Below are 22649 nucleotides of genomic sequence, written 5' to 3' on the forward strand. Positions count from 1 at the left end.
CGTGCACGTCCAGGTTAGAATACTAGTGTTGAACAAGTACATGGAAGTGAGTGTAGTGTTGGTGCAACAAGTACATGGAAGTGAGTATAGTGTTGGTGATTCTGATACTGGTCAGTGTGGCGCTACTGCGAGTGTCAGCGCTGATACTGCTGCAGACAGTGCCCGTGCACGTCCAGGTTAGAATACTAGTGTTGTACAAGTACATTGCACCGAGCGTGGTGTTGGTGATTCTGATACTGGTCAGTGTGGCGCTACTGCGAGTGTCAGCGCTGATACTGCTGCAGACAGTGCCCGTGCACGTCCAGGTTAGAATACTAGTGTTGTACGAGTACATTGCACCGAGTGTGGTGTTGGTGATTCTGATACTGGTCAGTGTGGCGCTACTGCGAGTGTCAGCGCTGATACTGCTGCAGACAGTGCCCGTGCACGTCCAGGTTAGAATACTAGTGTTGTACAAGTACATGGAACCGAGCGTGGTGTTGGTGATTCTGATACTGGTCAGTGTGGCGCTACTGCGAGTGTCAGCGCTGATACTGCTGCAGACAGTGCCCGTGCACGTCCAGGTTAGAATACTAGTGTTGAACAAGTACATGGAAGTGAGTGTAGTGTTGTTGCAACAAGTACATGGAAGTGAGTATAGTGTTGGTGATTCTGATACTGGTCAGTGTGGCGCTACTGCGAGTGTCAGCGCTGATACTGCTGCAGACAGTGCCCGTGCACGTCCAGGTTAGAATACTAGTGTTGTACAAGTACATTGCACCGAGCGTGGTGTTGTTGATTCTGATACTGGTCAGTGTGGCGCTACTGCGAGTGTCAGCGCTGATACTGCTGCAGACAGTGCCCGTGCACGTCCAGGTTAGAATACTAGTGTTGTACGAGTACATTGCACCGAGTGTGGTGTTGGTGATTCTGATACTGGTCAGTGTGGCGCTACTGCGAGTGTCAGCGCTGATACTGCTGCAGACAGTGCCCGTGCACGTCCAGGTTAGAATACTAGTGTTGTACGAGTACATTGCACCGAGTGTGGTGTTGGTGATTCTGATACTGGTCAGTGTGGCGCTACTGCGAGTGTCAGCGCTGATACTGCTGCAGACAGTGCCCGTGCACGTCCAGGTTAGAATACTAGTGTTGTACGAGTACATTGCACCGAGTGTGGTGTTGGTGATTCTGATACTAGTCAGTGTGGCGCTACTGCGAGTGTCAGCGCTGATACTGCTGCAGACAGTGCCCGTGCACGTCCAGGTTAGAATACTAGTGTGGAACAAGTACATGGAAGTGAGTGTAGTGTTGGTGCAACAAGTACATGGAAGTGAGTATAGTGTTGGTGATTCTGATTCTGGTCAGTGTGGCGCTACTTCGAGTGTCAGCGCTGATACTGCTGCAGACAGTGCCCGTGCACGTCCAGGTTAGAATACTAGTGTTGTACAAGTACATTGCACCGAGGGTGGTGTTGGTGATACTGATACTGGTCAGTGTGGCGCTACTGCGAGTGTCAGCGCTGATACTGCTGCAGACAGTGCCCGTGCACGTCCAGGTTAGAATACTAGTGTTGTACGAGTACATTGCACCGAGTGTGGTGTTGGTGATTCTGATACTGGTCAGTGTGGCGCTACTGCGAGTGTCAGCGCTGATACTGCTGCAGACAGTGCCCGTGCACGTCCAGGTTAGAATACTAGTGTTGTACAAGTACATGGAACCGAGTGTAGTGTTGCTGATTCTGATACTGGTCAGTGTGGCGCTACTGCGAGTGTCAGCGCTGATACTGCTGCAGACAGTGCCCGTGCACGTCCAGGTTAAAATACTAGTGTTGTACAAGTACATGGAAGTGAGTGTAGTGTTGGTGCAACAAGTACATGGAAGTGAGTATAGTGTTGGTGATTCTGATACTGGTCAGTGTGGCGCTACTGCGAGTGTCAGCGCTGATACTGCTGCAGACAGTGCCCGTGCACGTCCAGGTTAGAATACTAGTGTTGTACGAGTACATTGCACCGAGTGTGGTGTTGGTGATTCTGATACTCGTCAGTGTGGCGCTACTGCGAGTGTCAGCGCTGATACTGCTGCAGACAGTGCCCGTGCACGTCCAGGTTAGAATACTAGTGTTGTACGAGTACATTGCACCGAGTGTGGTGTTGGTGATTCTGATACTGGTCAGTGTGGCGCTACTGCGAGTGTCAGCGCTGATACTGCTGCAGACAGTGCCCGTGCACGTCCAGGTTAGAATACTAGTGTTGAACAAGTACATGGAAGTGAGTGTAGTGTTGGTGATTCTGATACTGGTCAGTGTGGCGCTACTGCGAGTGTCAGCGCTGATACTGCTGCAGACAGTGCCCGTGCACGTCCAGGTTAGAATACTAGTGTTGTACGAGTACATTGCACCGAGTGTGGTGTTAGTGATTCTGATACTGGTCAGTGTGGCGCTACTGCGAGTGTCAGCGCTGATACTGCTGCAGACAGTGCCCGTGCACGTCCAGGTTAGAATACTAGTGTTGAACAAGTACATGGAAGTGAGTATAGTGTTGGTGATTCTGATACTGGTCAGTGTGGCGCTACTGCGAGTGTCAGCGCTGATACTGCTGCAGACAGTGCCCGTGCACGTCCAGGTTAGAATACTAGTGTTGTACGAGTACATTGCACCGAGTGTGGTGTTGGTGATTCTGATACTGGTCAGTATGGCGCTACTGGGAGTGTCAGCGCTGATACTGCTGCAGACAGTGCCCGTGCACGTCCAGGTTAGAATACTAGTGTTGTACGAGTACATTGTACCGAGCGTGGTGTTGGTGATTCTGATACTGGTCAGTGTGGCGTTACTGCGAGTGTCAGCGATGATACTGCTGCAGACAGTGCCCGTGCACGTCCAGGTTAGAATACTAGTGTTGTACGAGTACATTGCACCGAGTGTGGTGTTGGTGATTCTGATACTGGTCAGTGTGGTGCTACTGCGAGTGTCAGCGCTGATACTGCCTCAGACAGTGCCCGTGCACGTCCAGGTTAGAATACTAGTGTTGAACAAGTACATGGAAGTGAGTGTAGTGTTGGTGATTCTGATACTGGTCAGTGTGGCGCTACTGCGAGTGTCAGCGCTGATACTGCTGCAGACAGTGCCCGTGCACGTCAAGGTTAGAATACTAGTGTTGTACAAGTACATGGAACCGAGCGTGGTGTTGGTGATTCTGATACTGGTCAGTGTGGCGCTACTGCGAGTGTCAGCGCTGATACTGCTGCAGACAGTGCCCGTGCACGTCCAGGTTAGAATACTAGTGTTGAACAAGTACATGGAAGTGAGTGTAGTGTTGGTGCAACAAGTACATGGAAGTGAGTATAGTGTTGGTGATTCTGATACTGGTCAGTGTGGCGCTACTGCGAGTGTCAGCGCTGATACTGCTGCAGACAGTGCCCGTGCACGTCCAGGTTAGAATACTAGTGTTGTACAAGTACATGGAACCGAGCGTGGTGTTGGTGATTCTGATACTGGTCAGTGTGGCGCTACTGCGAGTGTCAGCGCTGATACTGCTGCAGACAGTGCCCGTGCACGTCCAGGTTAGAATACTAGTGTTGTACAAGTACATTGCACCGAGCGTGGTGTTGGTGATACTGATACTGGTCAGTGTGGCGCTACTGCGAGTGTCAGCGCTGATACTGCTGCAGACAGTGCCCGTGCACGTCCAGGTTAGAATACTAGTGTTGTACGAGTACATTGCACCGAGTGTGGTGTTGGTGATTCTGATACTGGTCAGTGTGGCGCTACTGCGAGTGTCAGCGCTGATACTGCTGCAGACAGTGCCCGTGCACGTCCAGGTTAGAATACTAGTGTTGTCCAAGTACATGGAACCGAGTGTAGTGTTGCTGATTCTGATACTGGTCAGTGTGGCGCTACTGCGAGTGTCAGCGCTGATACTGCTGCAGACAGTGCCCGTGCACGTCCAGGTTAGAATACTAGTGTTGTACAAGTACATGGAAGTGAGTGTAGTGTTGGTGCAACAAGTACATGGAAGTGAGTATAGTGTTGGTGATTCTGATACTGGTCAGTGTGGCGCTACTGCGAGTGTCAGCGCTGATACTGCTGCAGACAGTGCCCGTGCACGTCCAGGTTAGAATACTAGTGTTGTACAAGTACATGGAAGTGAGTGTAGTGTTGGTGCAACAAGTACATGGAAGTGAGTGTAGTGTTGGTGATTCTGATACTGGTCAGTGTGGCGCTACTGCGAGTGTCAGCGCTGATACTGCTGCAGACAGTGCCCGTGCACGTCCAGGTGAGAATACTAGTGTTGTACTAGTACATTGCACCGAGCGTGGTGTTGGTGATTCTGATACTGGTCAGTGTGGCGCTACTGCGAGTGTCAGCGCTGATACTGCTGCAGACAGTGCCCGTGCACGTCCAGGTTAGAATACTAGTGTTGTACGAGTACATTGCACCGAGTGTGGTGTTGGTGATTCTGATACTGGTCAGTGTGGTGCTACTGCGAGTGTCAGCGCTGATACTGCCTCAGACAGTGCCCGTGCACGTCCAGGTTAGAATACTAGTGTTGAACAAGTACATGGAAGTGAGTGTAGTGTTGGTGATTCTGATACTGGTCAGTGTGGCGCTACTGCGAGTGTCAGCGCTGATACTGCTGCAGACAGTGCCCGTGCACGTCCAGGTTAGAATACTAGTGTTGTACGAGTACATTGCACCGAGTGTGGTGTTGGTGCAACAAGTACATGGAAGTGAGTATAGTGTTGGTGATTCTGATACTGGTCAGTGTGGCGCTACTGCGAGTGTCAGCGCTGATACTGCTGCAGACAGTGCCCGTGCACGTCCAGGTTAGAATACTAGTGTTGTACAAGTACATGGAACCGAGCGTGGTGTTGGTGATTCTGATACTGGTCAGTGTGGCGCTACTGCGAGTGTCAGCGCTGATACTGCTGCAGACAGTGCCCGTGCACGTCCAGGTTAGAATACTAGTGTTGTACAAGTACATGAAACCGAGCGTGGTGTTGGTGATTCTGATACTGGTCAGTGTGGCGCTACTGCGAGTGTCAGCGCTGATACTGCTGCAGACAGTGCCCGTGCACGTCCAGGTTAGAATACTAGTGTTGTACAAGTACATTGCACCGAGCGTGGTGTTGGTGATACTGATACTGGTCAGTGTGGCGCTACTTCGAGTGTCAGCGCTGATACTGCTGCAGACAGTGCCCGTGCACGTCCAGGTTAGAATACTAGTGTTGTACGAGTACATTGCACCGAGTGTGGTGTTGGTGATTCTGATACTGGTCAGTGTGGCGCTACTGCGAGTGTCAGCGCTGATACTGCTGCAGACAGTGCCCGTGCACGTCCAGGTTAGAATACTAGTGTTGTCCAAGTACATGGAACCGAGTGTAGTGTTGCTGATTCTGATACTGGTCAGTGTGGCGCTACTGCGAGTGTCAGCGCTGATACTGCTGCAGACAGTGCCCGTGCACGTCCAGGTTAGAATACTAGTGTTGTACAAGTACATGGAAGTGAGTGTAGTGTTGGTGCAACAAGTACATGGAAGTGAGTATAGTGTTGGTGATTCTGATACTGGTCAGTGTGGCGCTACTGCGAGTGTCAGCGCTGATACTGCTGCAGACAGTGCCCGTGCACGTCCAGGTTAGAATACTAGTGTTGTACAAGTACATGGAAGTGAGTGTAGTGTTGGTGCAACAAGTACATGGAAGTGAGTGTAGTGTTGGTGATTCTGATACTGGTCAGTGTGGCGCTACTGCGAGTGTCAGCGCTGATACTGCTGCAGACAGTGCCCGTGCACGTCCAGGTGAGAATACTAGTGTTGTACTAGTACATTGCACCGAGCGTGGTGTTGGTGATTCTGATACTGGTCAGTGTGGCGCTACTGCGAGTGTCAGCGCTGATACTGCTGCAGACAGTGCCCGTGCACGTCCAGGTTAGAATACTAGTGTTGTACGAGTACATTGCACCGAGTGTGGTGTTGGTGATTCTGATACTGGTCAGTGTGGTGCTACTGCGAGTGTCAGCGCTGATACTGCCTCAGACAGTGCCCGTGCACGTCCAGGTTAGAATACTAGTGTTGAACAAGTACATGGAAGTGAGTGTAGTGTTGGTGATTCTGATACTGGTCAGTGTGGCGCTACTGCGAGTGTCAGCGCTGATACTGCTGCAGACAGTGCCCGTGCACGTCCAGGTTAGAATACTAGTGTTGTACGAGTACATTGCACCGAGTGTGGTGTTGGTGATTCTGATACTGGTCAGTGTGGCGCTACTGCGAGTGTCAGCGCTGATACTGCTGCAGACAGTGCCCGTGCACGTCCAGGTTAGAATACTAGTGTTGTACAAGTACATTGCACCGAGCGTGGTGTTGGTGATTCTGATACTGGTCAGTGTGGCGCTACTGCGAGTGTCAGCGCTGATACTGCTGCAGACAGTGCCCGTGCACGTCAAGGTTAGAATACTAGTGTTGTACAAGTACATGGAACCGAGCGTGGTGTTGGTGATTCTGATACTGGTCAGTGTGGCGCTACTGCGAGTGTCAGCGCTGATACTGCTGCAGACAGTGCCCGTGCACGTCCAGGTTAGAATACTAGTGTTGAACAAGTACATGGAAGTGAGTGTAGTGTTGGTGCAACAAGTACATGGAAGTGAGTATAGTGTTGGTGATTCTGATACTGGTCAGTGTGGCGCTACTGCGAGTGTCAGCGCTGATACTGCTGCAGACAGTGCCCGTGCACGTCCAGGTTAGAATACTAGTGTTGTACAAGTACATTGCACCGAGGGTGGTGTTGGTGATTCTGATACTGGTCAGTGTGGCGCTACTGCGAGTGTCAGCGCTGATACTGCTGCAGACAGTGCCCGTGCACGTCCAGGTTAGAATACTAGTGTTGTACGAGTACATTGCACCGAGTGTGGTGTTGGTGATTCTGATACTGGTCAGTGTGGCGCTACTGCGAGTGTCAGCGCTGATACTGCTGCAGACAGTGCCCGTGCACGTCCAGGTTAGAATACTAGTGTTGTACGAGTACATTGCACCGAGTGTGGTGTTGGTGATTCTGATACTGGTCAGTGTGGCGCTACTGCGAGTGTCAGCGCTGATACTGCTGCAGACAGTGCCCGTGCACGTCCAGGTTAGAATACTAGTGTTGTACAAGTACATGGAAGTGAGTGTAGTGTTGGTGCAACAAGTACATGGAAGTGAGTATAGTGTTGGTGATTCTGATACTGGTCAGTGTGGCGCTACTGCGAGTGTCAGCGCTGATACTGCTGCAGACAGTGCCCGTGCACGTCCAGGTTAGAATACTAGTGTTGTACAAGTACATTGCACCGAGCGTGGTGTTGGTGATTCTGATACTGGTCAGTGTGGCGCTACTGCGAGTGTCAGCGCTGATACTGCTGCAGACAGTGCCCGTGCACGTCCAGGTTAGAATACTAGTGTTGTACAAGTACATGGAAGTGAGTGTAGTGTTGGTGCAACAAGTACATGGAAGTGAGTATAGTGTTGGTGATTCTGATACTGGTCAGTGTGGCGCTACTGCGAGTGTCAGCGCTGATACTGCTGCAGACAGTGCCCGTGCACGTCCAGGTTAGAATACTAGTGTTGAACTAGTACATGGAAGTGAGTGTAGTGTTGGTGCAACAAGTACATGGAAGTGAGTATAGTGTTGGTGATTCTGATACTGGTCAGTGTGGCGCTACTGCGAGTGTCAGCGCTGATACTGCTGCAGACAGTGCCCGTGCACGTCCAGGTTAGAATACTAGTGTTGTACAAGTACATGGAAGTGAGTGTAGTGTTGGTGCAACAAGTACATGGAAGTGAGTATAATGTTGGTGATTCTGATACTGGTCAGTGTGGCGCTACTGCGAGTGTCAGCGCTGATACTGCTGCAGACAGTGCCCGTGCACGTCCAGGTTAGAATACTAGTGTTGTACAAGTACATTGCACCGAGCGTGGTGTTGGTGATTCTGATACTGGTCAGTGTGGCGCTACTGCGAGTGTCAGCGCTGATACTGCTGCAGACAGTGCCCGTGCACGTCCAGGTTAGAATACTAGTGTTGAACTAGTACATGGAAGTGAGTATAGTGTTTTTGATTCTGATACTGGTCAGTGTGGCGCTACTGCGAGTGTCAGCGCTGATACTGCTGCAGACAGTGCCCGTGCACGTCCAGGTTAGAATACTAGTGTTGAACTAGTACATGGAAGTGAGTATAGTGTTTTTGATCCTGATACTGGTCAGTGTGGCGCTACTGCGGGTGTCGGACCTGATGCTGCTGCAGATAGTGCCCATGCACATCCAGGTGTGAATACTAGTTTTGTACAGGTACATGGAGCTGAGTATAGTGTTGGAGATCCTGATACTGGTCAGTGTGGCGCTACTGCGGGAGTCGGCGCTGATATTGCTGCAGATAGTGCCCAATCACACCCAGGTAAGGTTACTAGTTTTGCACGAGTACATGGAGCTCAGTATATTGTTTGTGATTCTGATACTTTTTAGTTTTAGTTATGGTCAGCTACGATAACAAATAGCTTTTATGTATCCATGTCGGTTAAATAAGTGAATACATACTAAAAAGCAACATTTGACTCCTAAAATAAAATTGAATTCTGTTTCAAGTTTCCAACTAAACTTAGTTATAGTAAACAAGTTTTTGTTTTCATCATGTTCTAGTGGCTATTAATTAGCATTAGAAGTCATTCATTTAAAATTGATAGATTTCGGGTGAACTAACTGCTAGTAGGCAGCGTAAATGCCTTATATACTACTTAAAGTTTCACTCGATCGTCGAATATTCTAGCATAACAGTTACTGAGAATTTTCTAGAAGGCATTTCTTATGTATAAGTTACCATCAAGCAATCTGTTAGAGACTGCTTTCGCTGAAAGAATACATTCAGTGGTATTCGTTTTGAGATTTTAAGTCTCGGAAACATCCTGGATCCTCTTCCTACTCTACCAATTAGTTAGATACACCCGTATCATAAAACTTTTTCGTAAGTCTACTTTCATTCATTCTCTCTACATGTCCTAACCTCAATCCCTTTCTCAATTGTCGTCACTACATTTTCTTATTTTTTTATCTTTTGTGTTGTTCTACTTTATTTTACGAATAACACATCCACAGTTCATACATGTATTTGCATTACTAACTTGAAAAACACATATTTATGTTATGAGATCCAAGGCTCTGTTTTGGGTCCGTTCATCTATATATAGCCATTGTTATAACATTGTCACTGTTATTATCAATCTGTGATCTTTTTCTACTATCGTGTGGGATGTGAGGTGGATTACCAACCCCATCAACCCTGGTGTCAGGGTTACCATTGAACTATTGTTTACCTGCCATATGTTGTTCTTAGTTAGCACCGGCTGAGTACCAGTCACCACAAAACAGCCGGGTGTATCCCGTTCGTTCAATCGGTCGACCGGTCAATCGGGTACACCACGTTGTTGGCACATGATAAGGAATGAGAGCTGCATTGACGTGTTATTTGTCCAGGTGTTACGTCCTTAACGTGGTGGTCTTCATGCCACTTCAGCACTTCATATACATACATAAATAAACTCTTAAGCCCTAATGGGGTGGGCAGAGCCACGAGATCGTTGAATACCACTTGTAGATACTTACTCGTACGAAGTTCCAAACATAAATAAGCTTATGACCAGCGAATGTTCCTGTTTTAAAATTCTTTAATAGTAAGGACACTTTATGATCCCTAGTTTGGTTAGGACATTACAGGCTGATCGCCTGATTGTCCAAAAAGTAAGATGATCCGTGCGGAGGGCACGTTAAGCCGTTGGTCACGGTTACTATTTACTGATGTAAGTATGTAGTCGTTACACGAGCCATGTTAGGGGCCTTTGGTGGGTCAATAATAACCCTGACACCAGTGTTGATGAGGTAAAATGTTGATGAGATAGAAGAAGTAAGGACACTGGCTGCTTTTTTTTTTATTGTACTTTCTTGTGCTCTGATTTAACTACAGGTTGCGGAATAAAGCTCTTTTTACATAACTTTTGTGCCTTTTTGCTGCCGGGAACGGCATATATTATTTCATCAGCACTCTGCTCACGACTATATACCATTTGGAGAGCCATAAGTACATCTATCGCTAGATGAACTAAGTAAAGTCATGAGCAATATTATGTACCCACTTTAGAACCCTGTCGCACTATCATATTTGACATTTAATGACTCTTACGGTTTTATTTGTCAAAAAAAATAATGTGACATGGTTTCAAAGTGTATATTAGTACTCATGACCGTACCAACGCGTCACCGAACTTACTGTTAGGCCAACGTGATAGGTTCTATTCTTAAACAAAAAAGTAATGATGTCTACATTGCCATATCTCTTCCCAGGTGGATGCCATCCAGAGAAGACTGCTGGAGAAGGTAGACGGGGTACTGGCAGTGCATGAGTTCCACGTGTGGCAGCTCGCAGGAGACAGGATCATCGCCAGTGCGCATATTAGGTGAGTAAGTTGTTTATGATCTTCTTTCTATCGTGTGGGTTGTGAGGTGGAATACTAATCTCATCAATCCTAGTGTCAGGGTTACTATTGAGCCGCCCTTGTACCCCGCGCCGGGGAACGACTTCACACTGCAATTGGTGTAATGGGGTTGGTTAACATATGCGAAAAAATAAAAAAAATAAGTAGGTATGCCACTCTGTTTCTTAAAAACGTTACGATAGAGTCACAAAAATACTGTGGTGTTTTTTCCTTTGTGAGAAAAGTGTTTTAGTTCAGGTGGGTTCATCGAGGTAGTTTGAGGTGGATTACCAACCTCGTCAAACCTGGTGTCAAGGTTACTATTGAGCCGCCAAAGGCCTGACATGACTCATGTAACGACTACGTAATTACATCAGTAAGTAGTAACCGGGACCAACGGCATAACGTGCCTTCCAAAGCACGGATCGTCTTACTTTCGGACAATCGGGTGATCAGCCTGTAATATCTTAACCAAACTAGGTATCACAAAGTGATTTTTGTGATATGTCCTCACCGGGATTCGGACCCAGGACCTCCAGATCGTGAGCCCAACGCTCAACTCATGTCCAACCTTGAGAACTAAGTATTTTAAAATAAATATAATTGCAAAAAAAAAATAGACGTCGGCTAGCTAACATTGTTTACAAGCGTGGAGTAAGACGGGTAGGTAGTAACAAAATTATTATGTGTACATCTATGCTGGTAGATGTAAAGAAGAAATTCATTTGGTTACTTACCATTACAAGATTTACTATCTGGAACACATGATATGTTTACGGGATTTGAAAACATTCCCTCCGGCGCCAGGGGTCTACTTCTCAAACTGTCTATTTCGCATCATTACCCACTTCTCTGTTTGACTACTTCGCTAACTGCCTACTTAGCAAACAGTCTGTTTCGCATTCCGCCTACTTTTCAATTGAACTACTTCGCAAACTGACTACTTTTTTCTTTAATGTCATCTTCGGACAGTTAATAACATAATCCGATTATGGAGTTCAAAATTTACTTTGAATCCCAGTGGCTGAGAAAAGTTTCTGCGGAGATCCTGAGTTGTGCACACCAATTGCATCGTACAACAAATATTCTAGAAGGTTGGCATAGGCGTCTCAATGCCAGGATACCTAAAAAGCCAACTTTCTTCTCATTTGTTCATAAACTGCGCAAAGAGGCAAAACATTTCGATTTTCAAATTCAAAGATGTTTGTTCCACCCTTTAAAAAAAAACCGCAAGAACTGTGATATACAATTTGATCAAAAATTAGAAAAACACGTGTGCCAATTAGAAGCTAACGAAATAACAATTATAGAATATTTACAAAAAACTGTTTATATGCGATTAAAATTTAATTAGTGTTTTTAAGTTTTTCTTTGTTATTACATTACAATTTAAGTTTAATTTCATTTTAAGTTTGTTTGGTTAATAAAAATAATATAATTCAAAACGTAATGAATAATTTTCTATTTATCAGTACTTTGTTCGTTCTTTGACAAGTAGGTAGTTTGCGAAGTGGTCTCTTTGAGAGTAGGCGGAATGCGAAATAGACTGTTTGATAAGTAGGCGATTTGCGAAGTTGTCTCCACGAAAAGTAGTCAAAATGAGAAATAGACTGTTTGAGAAGTAGACCCAGTGAAGCAGTATGCTTTAATATGCGATGATAACTTATTATAAAGTTTAGCTCCCTCAAAACATAATGAATATTAAAATTTAATCCAGAATAGCTGTAGTTTATAGGGTGATACACCTACGCACTTGATAAGCTAAGTCTTTTTAGTGCATTGTGATAAGGACTAGTAGGTATATCATCACAATGATCCGATGTGAAACAAAACAATGCTAATATTATGTTAACAATCACAACGAAACAGACTTGCATGTACTCTCTTATCATTACATCCGTGCTTCGGAAGGCACGTTAAGCTGTTGGTCCCGGTTACTATTTACTGATGTAAGTAAGTAGTCGCTACATGAGCCATGTCAGGGGCCTTTGGCGGCTCAATAGTAACCCTGACATCGGGGTTGATGGGGTTGGTAATCCACCTCACAACCCACAGGCTAGAAGAAGAATTACTGGAGAATGGCGATCAGCTCACTGAATAGCTCGTCGACCGTCGCCACCTTTGTCTACTCCATAATATTGTCTAACCATGTCATCCGCGGCCTTCCTACGCGTCTACTATAACTTGAAGCAGACGATATCTGTCATGGTATGTGTCCTAGATACCAGACTATCTCACACGCTTAACCCCACGCCAATCCTATTCGGGGTAGCACAAATCACAATCATCAACACAGTATAAAAACTAGAATTCTAGCAAATTTTCGGTTTACCACGAGGTAATAAAGTGATAGACGCGGCCTGGAAACCCGTGTATTTGAAAAACTTTCAAAATAAATGTCTTTTGGCACCACTCCAGCTGGTCTTTGTCTCGTGTGCAGGCTGTTGAACTTTTCTTTTTTATTAAGTGTATCGACGATATATGCGATAAATGGATTAGATACGAAAACTCATACTTTAAGAATGTCGTTGTAAAACGTTTTAATCGTGTTATGCTTGCGTTTTGGTATCGTTAAAGATGTAGTCTCCGTGGTCTAATGGTTAGAGCGTTGGGCTGGCCGTTAAGAACACAGGAGCATCGTGGTGGAACATGCTCTACAATCTCCCGGTTCATCATGAGGAAGCCTGTGCCCAACTGTGGGACGTATATAAGCTATTTATGTATGTTACGAAAGAAATACATAACCTCATACCTCAAACCTCCATTTTAAATAGCTACAAATAATTGGGCAGTTTCCTAGGTCAAACGTAAAATATGAAATTCTGATTACTACATACAGACAGAGATCTAAAGGTGGCAAAAAGCTTTTCTTTTTTCTATTTAACTTATTTATGACATTTTGTCACGTTTTTCTATGACGTCACAGATTGCTTTTTCAAACAAATTCCACAGTAATTTCGTGTTTTGACGTTTATTAAAAAGTAATTGATTTGACTAGTTAGAAACTAGCCTATTCTAGTGGTGAACTACCACATTTGGCATTCGTATACATCGTTATCAACCTTTGCCAGCTCATCTTAGTATTTAACATTACACCGATGTTGTTGAAATAACAATATCGGTAAATGATAGCTTGTTAAAAACATTGTCTTTTAACCTCAGTAAGTTATGAAAATATTCGAAATATCTTAGAATGCGTGTTTATAAATTCAATCCGGGCAAGTACGAGATTCAATACGTTAGTCATACTGTTATGGTTAACAATCTGTGACTTGTTTTACTCATTGGTTTCTCGTTCATTTTCTTGCACTGTTGGTTAGGTTGTTTGTACGGTCACAAGCATCAATATGCATACATTGTGGTACCATGTCACATTTTTTTTTTTTTACAAATTGCACTGTAAGTCTCACTAAATGTCAAATATGTTAGTGCGACAGAGTTTTAAAGTGGGACATTATATTGCCCATGACTATACCTGGAAGGCTGGCCGGAGGAAGCACTGGAGAGAGAGTCCTGGAAGAAATGGAGGGAGGCCTTTGCCCAGCAGTGGGACACTTTAGGCTAGATAAGATAAGACTATACCGAAGAGATCCGGTGGGTTAAAAGGCCACATCATCAAATAGCAATTGCTATTTGATTTTTTTTTATATATATAATTTGTAGAACTTACAGACTAATTATACATTAAATGAACTAAATATACATGAGACAATGCTAATAACAAGTTCCCGCCAATAAATGAAAAGGTAGGAGAGAAATTAAAATAAGAAAAGTGGCTAGAATGATACATAAAGATAATAGCTAACAAGGAAAAGGAAAACAAAACCCTAAGTCAGTTCGAATGCAGGTGGGTTAGTATACTAAGGTTTCCTCACGATGTTTTCCCTCACCCCTGAGTACATGATAATCATTTTAAGATCTAAATGTGCTGGATTTGCACTTGTGATTTTTTGATGCGAGTCAATCATTCTTTCAACTGAACTAGCCCGGCTTCAGTGAGTCTATAACTATAAATTGTCACAATATATCTTTCACTATTTTCTTCTCTATGTGTATAACCTTGCTCGTATATTTAAAAGACGTTTAAATCAAGAGAGAGTGACCGATATGTTTTGTGTATATTTACATTTGCATTTTGTCGGATTATAAATGTAGGTATGTTTGTTGTCTGATAAATGTTTTATCAAAATGAACTAGTAAAATTCCGCAAATACGTAAAAGCTCTAGTTTTTGGGATGCAAACCAATAATAAAACTTGTATTTTTAGTTGTCAAATTGAGTTCAAGGAAACATTAAGCTGCTATAAAAACAATCTTGGATTGGTCTAAAAACAAAAATGGCTGCTAATCATCCCGCTATTCTCATTGGCATAGAATAAAGAATAATACTAATAGAACGGTAACTCTTCACCCCGCGCCAATTCGTATCAAGCGCCGTGCTATATTTACCTCACCCCCTCTGGGTCTTACTTTAGTCTTTTGGAGTAAGAGGAGCGTGGGTGGACAGTCTGTCTCGCTCGAACTAACACTGTAAGACGGTCATCATCATCAGCCCATTAACGGCCCCTCTGCTGGGGCACAGGCCTTCCCTATGGATGGTTAGGGAGATCGGGCCTTAAACCATCACGCGGGCGCAGTGCGGATTGATGGTTATTAACGACTGCTAATGCAGCCGGGACCAACGGCTTAACATGCCTTCCGAAGCACGGAGCTCGAGATGAAAACTTATTTTTTTTGTGGTCACCCATTATATACCCCGGCCTTTGCGAAAGTTGCTTAACTTCAACAGTCGCAGACCGAGCGCGTTAACCGCTCCGCCACGGAGCTCCTCAAGACTGTATACGGTAACAATGAGATTTTTGTATTAAGTGAAAATTAAATCCAAAAAATTCTCACTCGGACGGAACTTGAACCCGGAGCTCTAGTCAAGCCATGACGAGCTTGTTAACTATTGCACCACCGGGTTCTCCTCCTGTCCATGCGAAATTCTTTCGATCTATGTACCCATCACTATGCCAAGTTTTTTCGATTTAATTTTCTCTTTGTGAGTTTTCCTAAGCACATTTGAGTGCTATAAAAACAAATCATTTGTATACAACCGGTGTAGGACCAACCATGGACAGTCGAACCATCACCTACATAAATGGGGCTTAAAGGAGTCGCCATACTGCGAATGTGGTCACCCGGATCAAACCCTCTCTCACATAGTGAACGAGTGCCCTCTACACCGGTTCCCAGGTGGCATAGCCGAGCTGCATTGTGTGACGGATGCGGCAGAGACCTGGTTAGGGGATCTTAAGCTGGATATAGACGGCCTCCGTGGTCCAGTGGTTGAGCGTTGGGCTCACGATCCGGAGGTCCTGGGTTCGAGTCCCGGTGGGGACATATCACAAAAATTACTTTGTGGTCCCTAGTTTGGTTAAGACATTACAGGCTGATCACCTGATTGTCCGAAAGTAAGACGATCCGTGCTTCGGAAGGCACGTTAAGCCGTTGGTCCCGGTTACAACTTACTGATGTAAGTAAGTAGTCGTTACATGAGCCATGTCAGGGGCCTTTGGCGGCTCAATAGTAACCATGACACCAGGGTTGATGAGGTTGGTAATTCACCTCACAACCCACACGATAGAAGAAGAAGAAGCTTGATATATGATCCAGGCAGGATATTTTATTTTTGTCTGGCATACGCAATAATAATAATAATTTGTATAAAGTGTCCAGATGCGATATTTGGCCAAAATTTTATTTTATTGCATGCCCCCGATTTGAACATTCTATGTTGGTTTTACTCCCAGGCCAGCAGAGGAGTTATCACATCTATTATTTATAATAAAACTATATTTTTCGAATGTGTTCGCGCAGCACACTAAAACAACTGAACGGATTGAAATGTCATTTTGCAAGTTTAAACATTAGAACCTTGACCAACTCTATATCCCTTTATGGTTGGCCAGGATAACGCAGGCGTGCTCGCGGGGAACAACTCGTCATCCCCCTAGCATTATCCCGTTTTTCACAGGTTCCTGAAGAACCTGAAGATTTGACAGGTCCGGTTTTTTACAGAAGCGACAGCCTGTCTGACCTTCCAACCCGCGAAGAACCAGCCCAATACGGGTGAGGTGACATACCTCCGAAAATGCATTTCTCGAGAATGTGGGTTTCCTCACGATGTTTTCCGTCACCACTGAGCACGTGATAATAATTTATGATCCAAACATGAATTCGAAAACAAATTCGACAATCATTGGTTTAGGGCTGTGCTGGATTCGAACATGCGACCTCAAAGTGAGAGGCAAGCAAGAGCGTATATTTTACTTTTTTTACTTATACTTATATCTTTCTAATTTCTAATTTTTAAGTTTGTTGTGTAATTTTAATTTTACTTTATTTTTAAATACTTAAGTATCCTTAATTGTATAAGTTATGTACGCCGTAATTGTCATATATATTAGTCATAATACCGTAACCTTATATGTAAAATGTTTTAATATATGTGATGTGGTTGTACTTTATAAATAAATAAAATCAATAAATAAAAAAAGGCAAGCGTTCTACCTCCTGGGGCCTGTTTAATAAAACTTACAATTGTAAATTACAATGACAATTTGATGTACATTGCGGAGTGTGTGATCACGAATATTTTGCAGTTTCATATTAGCTACGTAATGAACATCATATTGTCGTTGTAATTTACAATTGTAAGTTTTATTAAACAGGCCTCTAGGCTAGCACGGCAACTATGTATAAATAAATTTGTAATGAAGTATGTGTGTGTTGCAGATGTAGAAACCTGTCGGAGTATATGAAGATAGCTGAGAAGGTGAAGGAGTTCTTCCACAATGAGGGCATCCACTCCACCACCATCCAGCCCGAGTTCGTCGAGCTGCCGCTAGATGGCAATGAGGTACCACAACAAATAATGTTACAAGCAGTGACCGGGATAGTCAGTGCCATTTGAGGTCAATAACCCTGAATGTTTTAGTTAATATGGATATGACAACGAGATTTTTGAGGTTGCGAGATTACGTTACATTATAATATTGTCTTCTTGGTATTTTAAATAACAGTAAACTGTTTGAGATTTCTTAAGAACAGACCTACTAGTATTATAAATATGAATGTTTGTTGATCCAGACAAATAGTTTAGACAAAAATACTTGAATAAATAAAATAAAAGCGTGATAAAACATTATAAACAAAAAACAAATAAGTAACATACAAATGAGGTACTAAAATAATGCACAAAATAAAAATACATAAATGTCTAATAAAATTTCGAATATTGTGTTTCGAGATTCGATATTTCAGAGGCATATCCATGTTAAGATAAATCTCGCAAATGGCACTTCCTATCCCGATCACTGGTCAAGGCCATTAACTGCTGAGCAAAAAGCTGCTTATAGTAGTAACACCGATCGTATATCAGAAAAAAATTGCTACCAGCATCACGCCTGTATCCCCGAGGGGGTAGGCAGAGGTGTATAGTATCAAACAAAACAAACAGGAGCAACGCTATTCAAATACATACGATATCCAAAACAATTGCCGTTTTGAATATAGGGTAGATGATAACATAGAATCTGGATTGCATACTTTGACACGTCAAACCATGACAATGAAATTTGTATGAAATAATGAGTTGTGACGTTATCACAAATGTCAAAAATGGTCTAACCAACTGGCAGCCTTACCCTAGTCGTTATATGAACCATGTCAGATGCCTTTAGCGGCTCATCAGTAACCCTGACATGGGGATTGGTGAGGTCGCTAATTGTTTTCACAATCCACATGGGAGAAAAAGAAGATGGAACCCTATATTTGCCCAGTATAAGGTAAACGATTGTTTGTTACAAAAAATCATACATACATACATACATACATAAACTCACGCCCGTAATCCCTAATGGGGTGGGCTTCTATGCTGTTCTGGGAGCATATAAAAAACATAGAACACGTTCAGCTGCTTCTCTTCCCGGGCATGTCGTAAAAACCGACAGAGGGATTGTGTCCTCTAACATGATGGACTAATGTTATGGGCGATAGGCTGATCCCTTATCTTAGGTTCATCATATCCATCTTTGGACTTCGTATCAACAGTGGCTGCAAGTTGTCTTTGATTACTTGTGGCTCTGCCCACCCCATTACAAAAAATCCTTGCGAGGAAATAACGGGACACGTGTCCATGTAATTGACAATGTACTCAAGTTATAACATTATCTGTAATTGCATGATTGTGTTAGAGATATGCAGTATCTGCATCAGATAGCGCGATTCAAATACAACTTTGTTAAATTTCTTGTAACAAGTGAGTACTTACAGAGCGGGTTAAAATGGCCACATCGAAGCAATTCATCTAAGAAATATTGCTATTTGACATTTAAAACACATAATAACGGGTTCTTACCGCGTTTAAATGGGGATATGAGACTCCCGATATTTCGACACTGTTGCAAGTGCCATGATCACGGGATGAACCCGTTATTATGTGTTTTAATTATGATAATAACCGCGTAAACTTAAAACAATGTACTATATTTGACATTTGTTTGCATTGCGCACTTACTAAATGCCAATTTCAAATATTGCTTTCTTAGATGAATTTCTTCGATGTGGCCATTTTAACCCGCCTGTACAGTCACTGTGGCCCTGTGGTACGGCATCCTGTGGCTCTGCCCACCACATTGGGAATTACAGACGTGCATTTATCCTTGTAAAATTCCAAGTAGAATTCTGTTATCATTATTTGATCTTACTTCCAGTTAATGTAATCAGGTTGGTTACAGTTCCGTGTAATCTTTCAAAAGGTTTTGCCAAGAGTCTCTGCTAACTTGTCGATGTTTGAAGTAGTATTACTTGTTACACTGAAATAGCTGTTTGTGGAATATTGTCTAACTGGAGCTGTAACAAGAATCTGCTTTGTTTGATTAATTATAATAATTAGATAGATGCATCAGAGATACGAATAATAAACATGATTGTTCGTAAGATCCGTTCGATCCGTTCATCGGAGCTGTTTGCCCCTTTGGTCTAGTGGTGAGAGCGTTGGGCTCACGGCCTGGAGGTCTGGACATTGTCAAAACCACTTTGTGATACTGTCCTTTGTTTGGTAAGGATATCGCAGGCTTGAATCACCGGCACGTTAAGCCGTACGTCTCGGCTATTAGCAGTAAAACACATCCACCAAGCCGCAGTGGAGCAGCGTGGTGAAGTAAGCTCCATACCTCCTCCGGTTGATTGGGGGGTTTGTGCCCAGCAGTGGAATGTATATAGGCTGTTTATGTTTTATGTAAAGTACTCGTGTGTTGTGTGCAGGTGATAAGCGGTGCGTCAGCGGAGGCGCCGTGCGCGCTGCACTGCCCGCCCAACGACCTCTGCCACAACGCCACGTGCTGCGGGCCCAACCAGCAGGTTAGTAACAACCACATACACCCTAAACCAGTGGTTCCTAACCTTTTTAATGTCACTACCCCTGTGAACAAGCATGGAAATTGAATTTACCCCTAAACGAATAACATATGTTTATTATGTAAGTAAGAAAATGCACGTTTAGGTAACTAGTCAAGTAATATATAAATCTCGGAGTTAATTAGTGTGAAGGTTGAAATTGCTTTGCATTCGCAAGTTTGACAATATTAGGTTCGGTTTCACTCAACGCGCATCTCGTGTCATGCTCAACATTCAGACCGTTTCTGGCTTAATGTAACAAGAGTTATAATACTATTTCGTGCCATCCCGTGTTACCCTAGAATCTCCGTTTTACCCTTGAGGGGGTAATTACCCCCAGGTTAGGAACCACTGCCCTAAACGAACCTACAACCCACTACCTTTTCCTGTAGAACCCATAAATCCATGGGGGTTTAGATGCGCGTCAGGCGAAGAACGTTACGATCCTGACAACCCGATTACTCTAGCCATAGAGGCGGTCACTCAACTCGCGACAAAAAAAACTGAAAAACAATGAAGGGTTCAATTTTTATGGAAAATGGGCGTGATCCTGTGTATGTGACGTATTTCAAAGTAGTGTTGGAAAACTGATTAATTAGTACTGGAAAACCAAAGCCCAATTTAATTTTTAGATTATATTGATATCGTTAGCACAAGTTCGAAAGTCAAACTTCTTTGTCGATTTGTTTTTACCTAATCGAAAATCGACGTAGACCAATTATTTTTCTTTTTTGTCGTATAGCAACATTTTTTCTTTCAATTGCAGTTTTTCAGTTTAGAAACGATAAGGGTTCGATAATCTTTTTCAAGGAGATCCGGAGATCTTCAGTTTTATCTAAAAACAATCAAGTCTTGGAAGAAGTGTAAAGTGGAAATTTTTGTAAAACGTTTTAATTGTTATTGTTACGTTGTTGTTTTAAAGTCATGTTGTAACGATGTGGGCCTCAACTGTTGTGTATATTGTAAAATGTATAAAAATAGTAAAATATTTTCTCCTGAGCGGATTTTAATTTCTGTAGATAGATTTTTATATGACACAGGCGCACATGTAGGTTTTAGACAAAACATGTATCATACATAAACTTACATCTGTAATTTGACTAGGTTAGATCTGAAAGCGATTCCCAAAGTGAGCTTTGCGGAACCCAGGGGTCCCGTAGTAAAGCCACCAGGATTCCGCGAAATTACTTTTTTTATCTGTTAAATATTACCACAGTGAATTTTTAAAGAGGGTGATCGAGTTTTAAACCGGGTCACACCCAGGTTTACAAAAAACCTCGTTTTACACAGACACTACATATTGACGTTATCGTACAAGCGCATCTATGTGTGACGTCTGACGCCCATACGATTGAAGACTAAAGTAAGACCGAGGGGTGAGGTAAACCTATACATATAAGCCGCTGGTGGGGAGCGGAGAGTTGCCGTTCTATGCCTAGTATTATTCCATATTCTATGACTTGGGGAGGTAAACCAAGCTCGCTTCAAGCTCGTGTTGGTTGGTTGATAATATTTTACAATAGCTTCAATGCACTTTACGGATTAGATCTGTCAAAATACGGAAGCCAGTGTTGTGACGTTCATTTGCGTAGTGATGTATAAGTCAAGATTAAGCCAACCGATTTTATTCTATCTAGTAATACTTGGGGCGGAAGGCAAGACGGAAACCACTGCCCTATTTTTCCCTAAAAAGTAGCATGGAGGAAAATGCTGCACCGACAAGAGCGGGGCTCTTAAATTGATGATGGTGATGAGTAATACTTAGTATATTATCGTTGTTTTCTGTGACAATAATTCAATCTTTTTACAACATTCCATCTTACATCACTAAAGTGTAGCAGAAATATTATTATACAATTTACCTACGTCATACAAGTCACATAACAATATAATATTCCAACTCAAACATTGCATGACTTATGTTGTTTGAAGTCGCAAGTAGGTGGTTAAATGTGACATTCTTAGAAATGTCACGTAAAGAACTTTACCGTACTGCTGTTGCATAATCTAATAGAATTTCTTCTTATAAGGTCAGTATATATTATGTAACATAGGCAGGCAGTAGTCACAGGTGTATACAGGGTGTTAGTGTCATCGTAACGAATACTAAGGGGGGTGATTCAGACCATGATTCTGAATTAGTATCAAGTGGAATTTTGCATCGCAAAAGTATTTGACAGACAAGCAAAATTGAATTCAATTATCATACAATTCGACTGAACTTTACCTGGCTGTGAAATACGTAAACAGTTCATCCCTGGTTTATTTTTTATTTGTGGATAAAGTCGAATTCAGTGGTTTGGAGCCTGTCGCACGCAGATGTTGATGTTCTCTGGCTGGTGTGTAGAAGATGGTAAAGAATACAGCGATTGAGTTGACCGCGATGTATTTTTGACCGAGACACACAAAGTTACATGTTATTAGAAGAAGAGAGAAAAAGTATTGCCAACATAAAAATAAATGAAATTTTTTTGAATGTTGCCAACAGAGCCCGAATCGACGTTAGAACCAGAGACACTAAGTACGCTGTCTCGCATTCTCCACACAGGGCTATCTCGGATTTTATAATATTATTCATTATAAATATGACGCCTCTCACTTTGAGGTCGCAGATTCGACTCCAGCACAGTCCTAAACCAATGTGACGAATTTGTTTTCTAATTCATGTTTGGATCATAAATGATTATCACGTGGTTCACGTGCTCAGCGGTGAAGGAAAACATCGTGAGGAAACCCACATTCCCGA

The 22649-nt window shown here is 43.3% G+C and overlaps 1 protein-coding gene across 1 annotated transcript in view; it reads left to right on the forward strand.

Moving 5' to 3' along the window:
• LOC126382378 (zinc transporter 1-like) overlaps positions 1-22649 on the forward strand; it is a 70415-nt gene that overhangs the window by 42131 nt on the left and 5635 nt on the right. Inside the window, exons 6-8 of the mRNA XM_050032213.1 lie at positions 10330-10442; positions 17240-17363; positions 19772-19867. Of these exons, the coding sequence (XP_049888170.1) occupies positions 10330-10442; positions 17240-17363; positions 19772-19867 (333 nt within the window). The remainder of the gene's footprint in view (positions 1-10329; positions 10443-17239; positions 17364-19771; positions 19868-22649) is intronic.

Source organism: Pectinophora gossypiella, chromosome 4, assembly GCF_024362695.1.
Source record: "Pectinophora gossypiella chromosome 4, ilPecGoss1.1, whole genome shotgun sequence".
Taxonomy (NCBI): domain Eukaryota; kingdom Metazoa; phylum Arthropoda; class Insecta; order Lepidoptera; family Gelechiidae; genus Pectinophora; species Pectinophora gossypiella.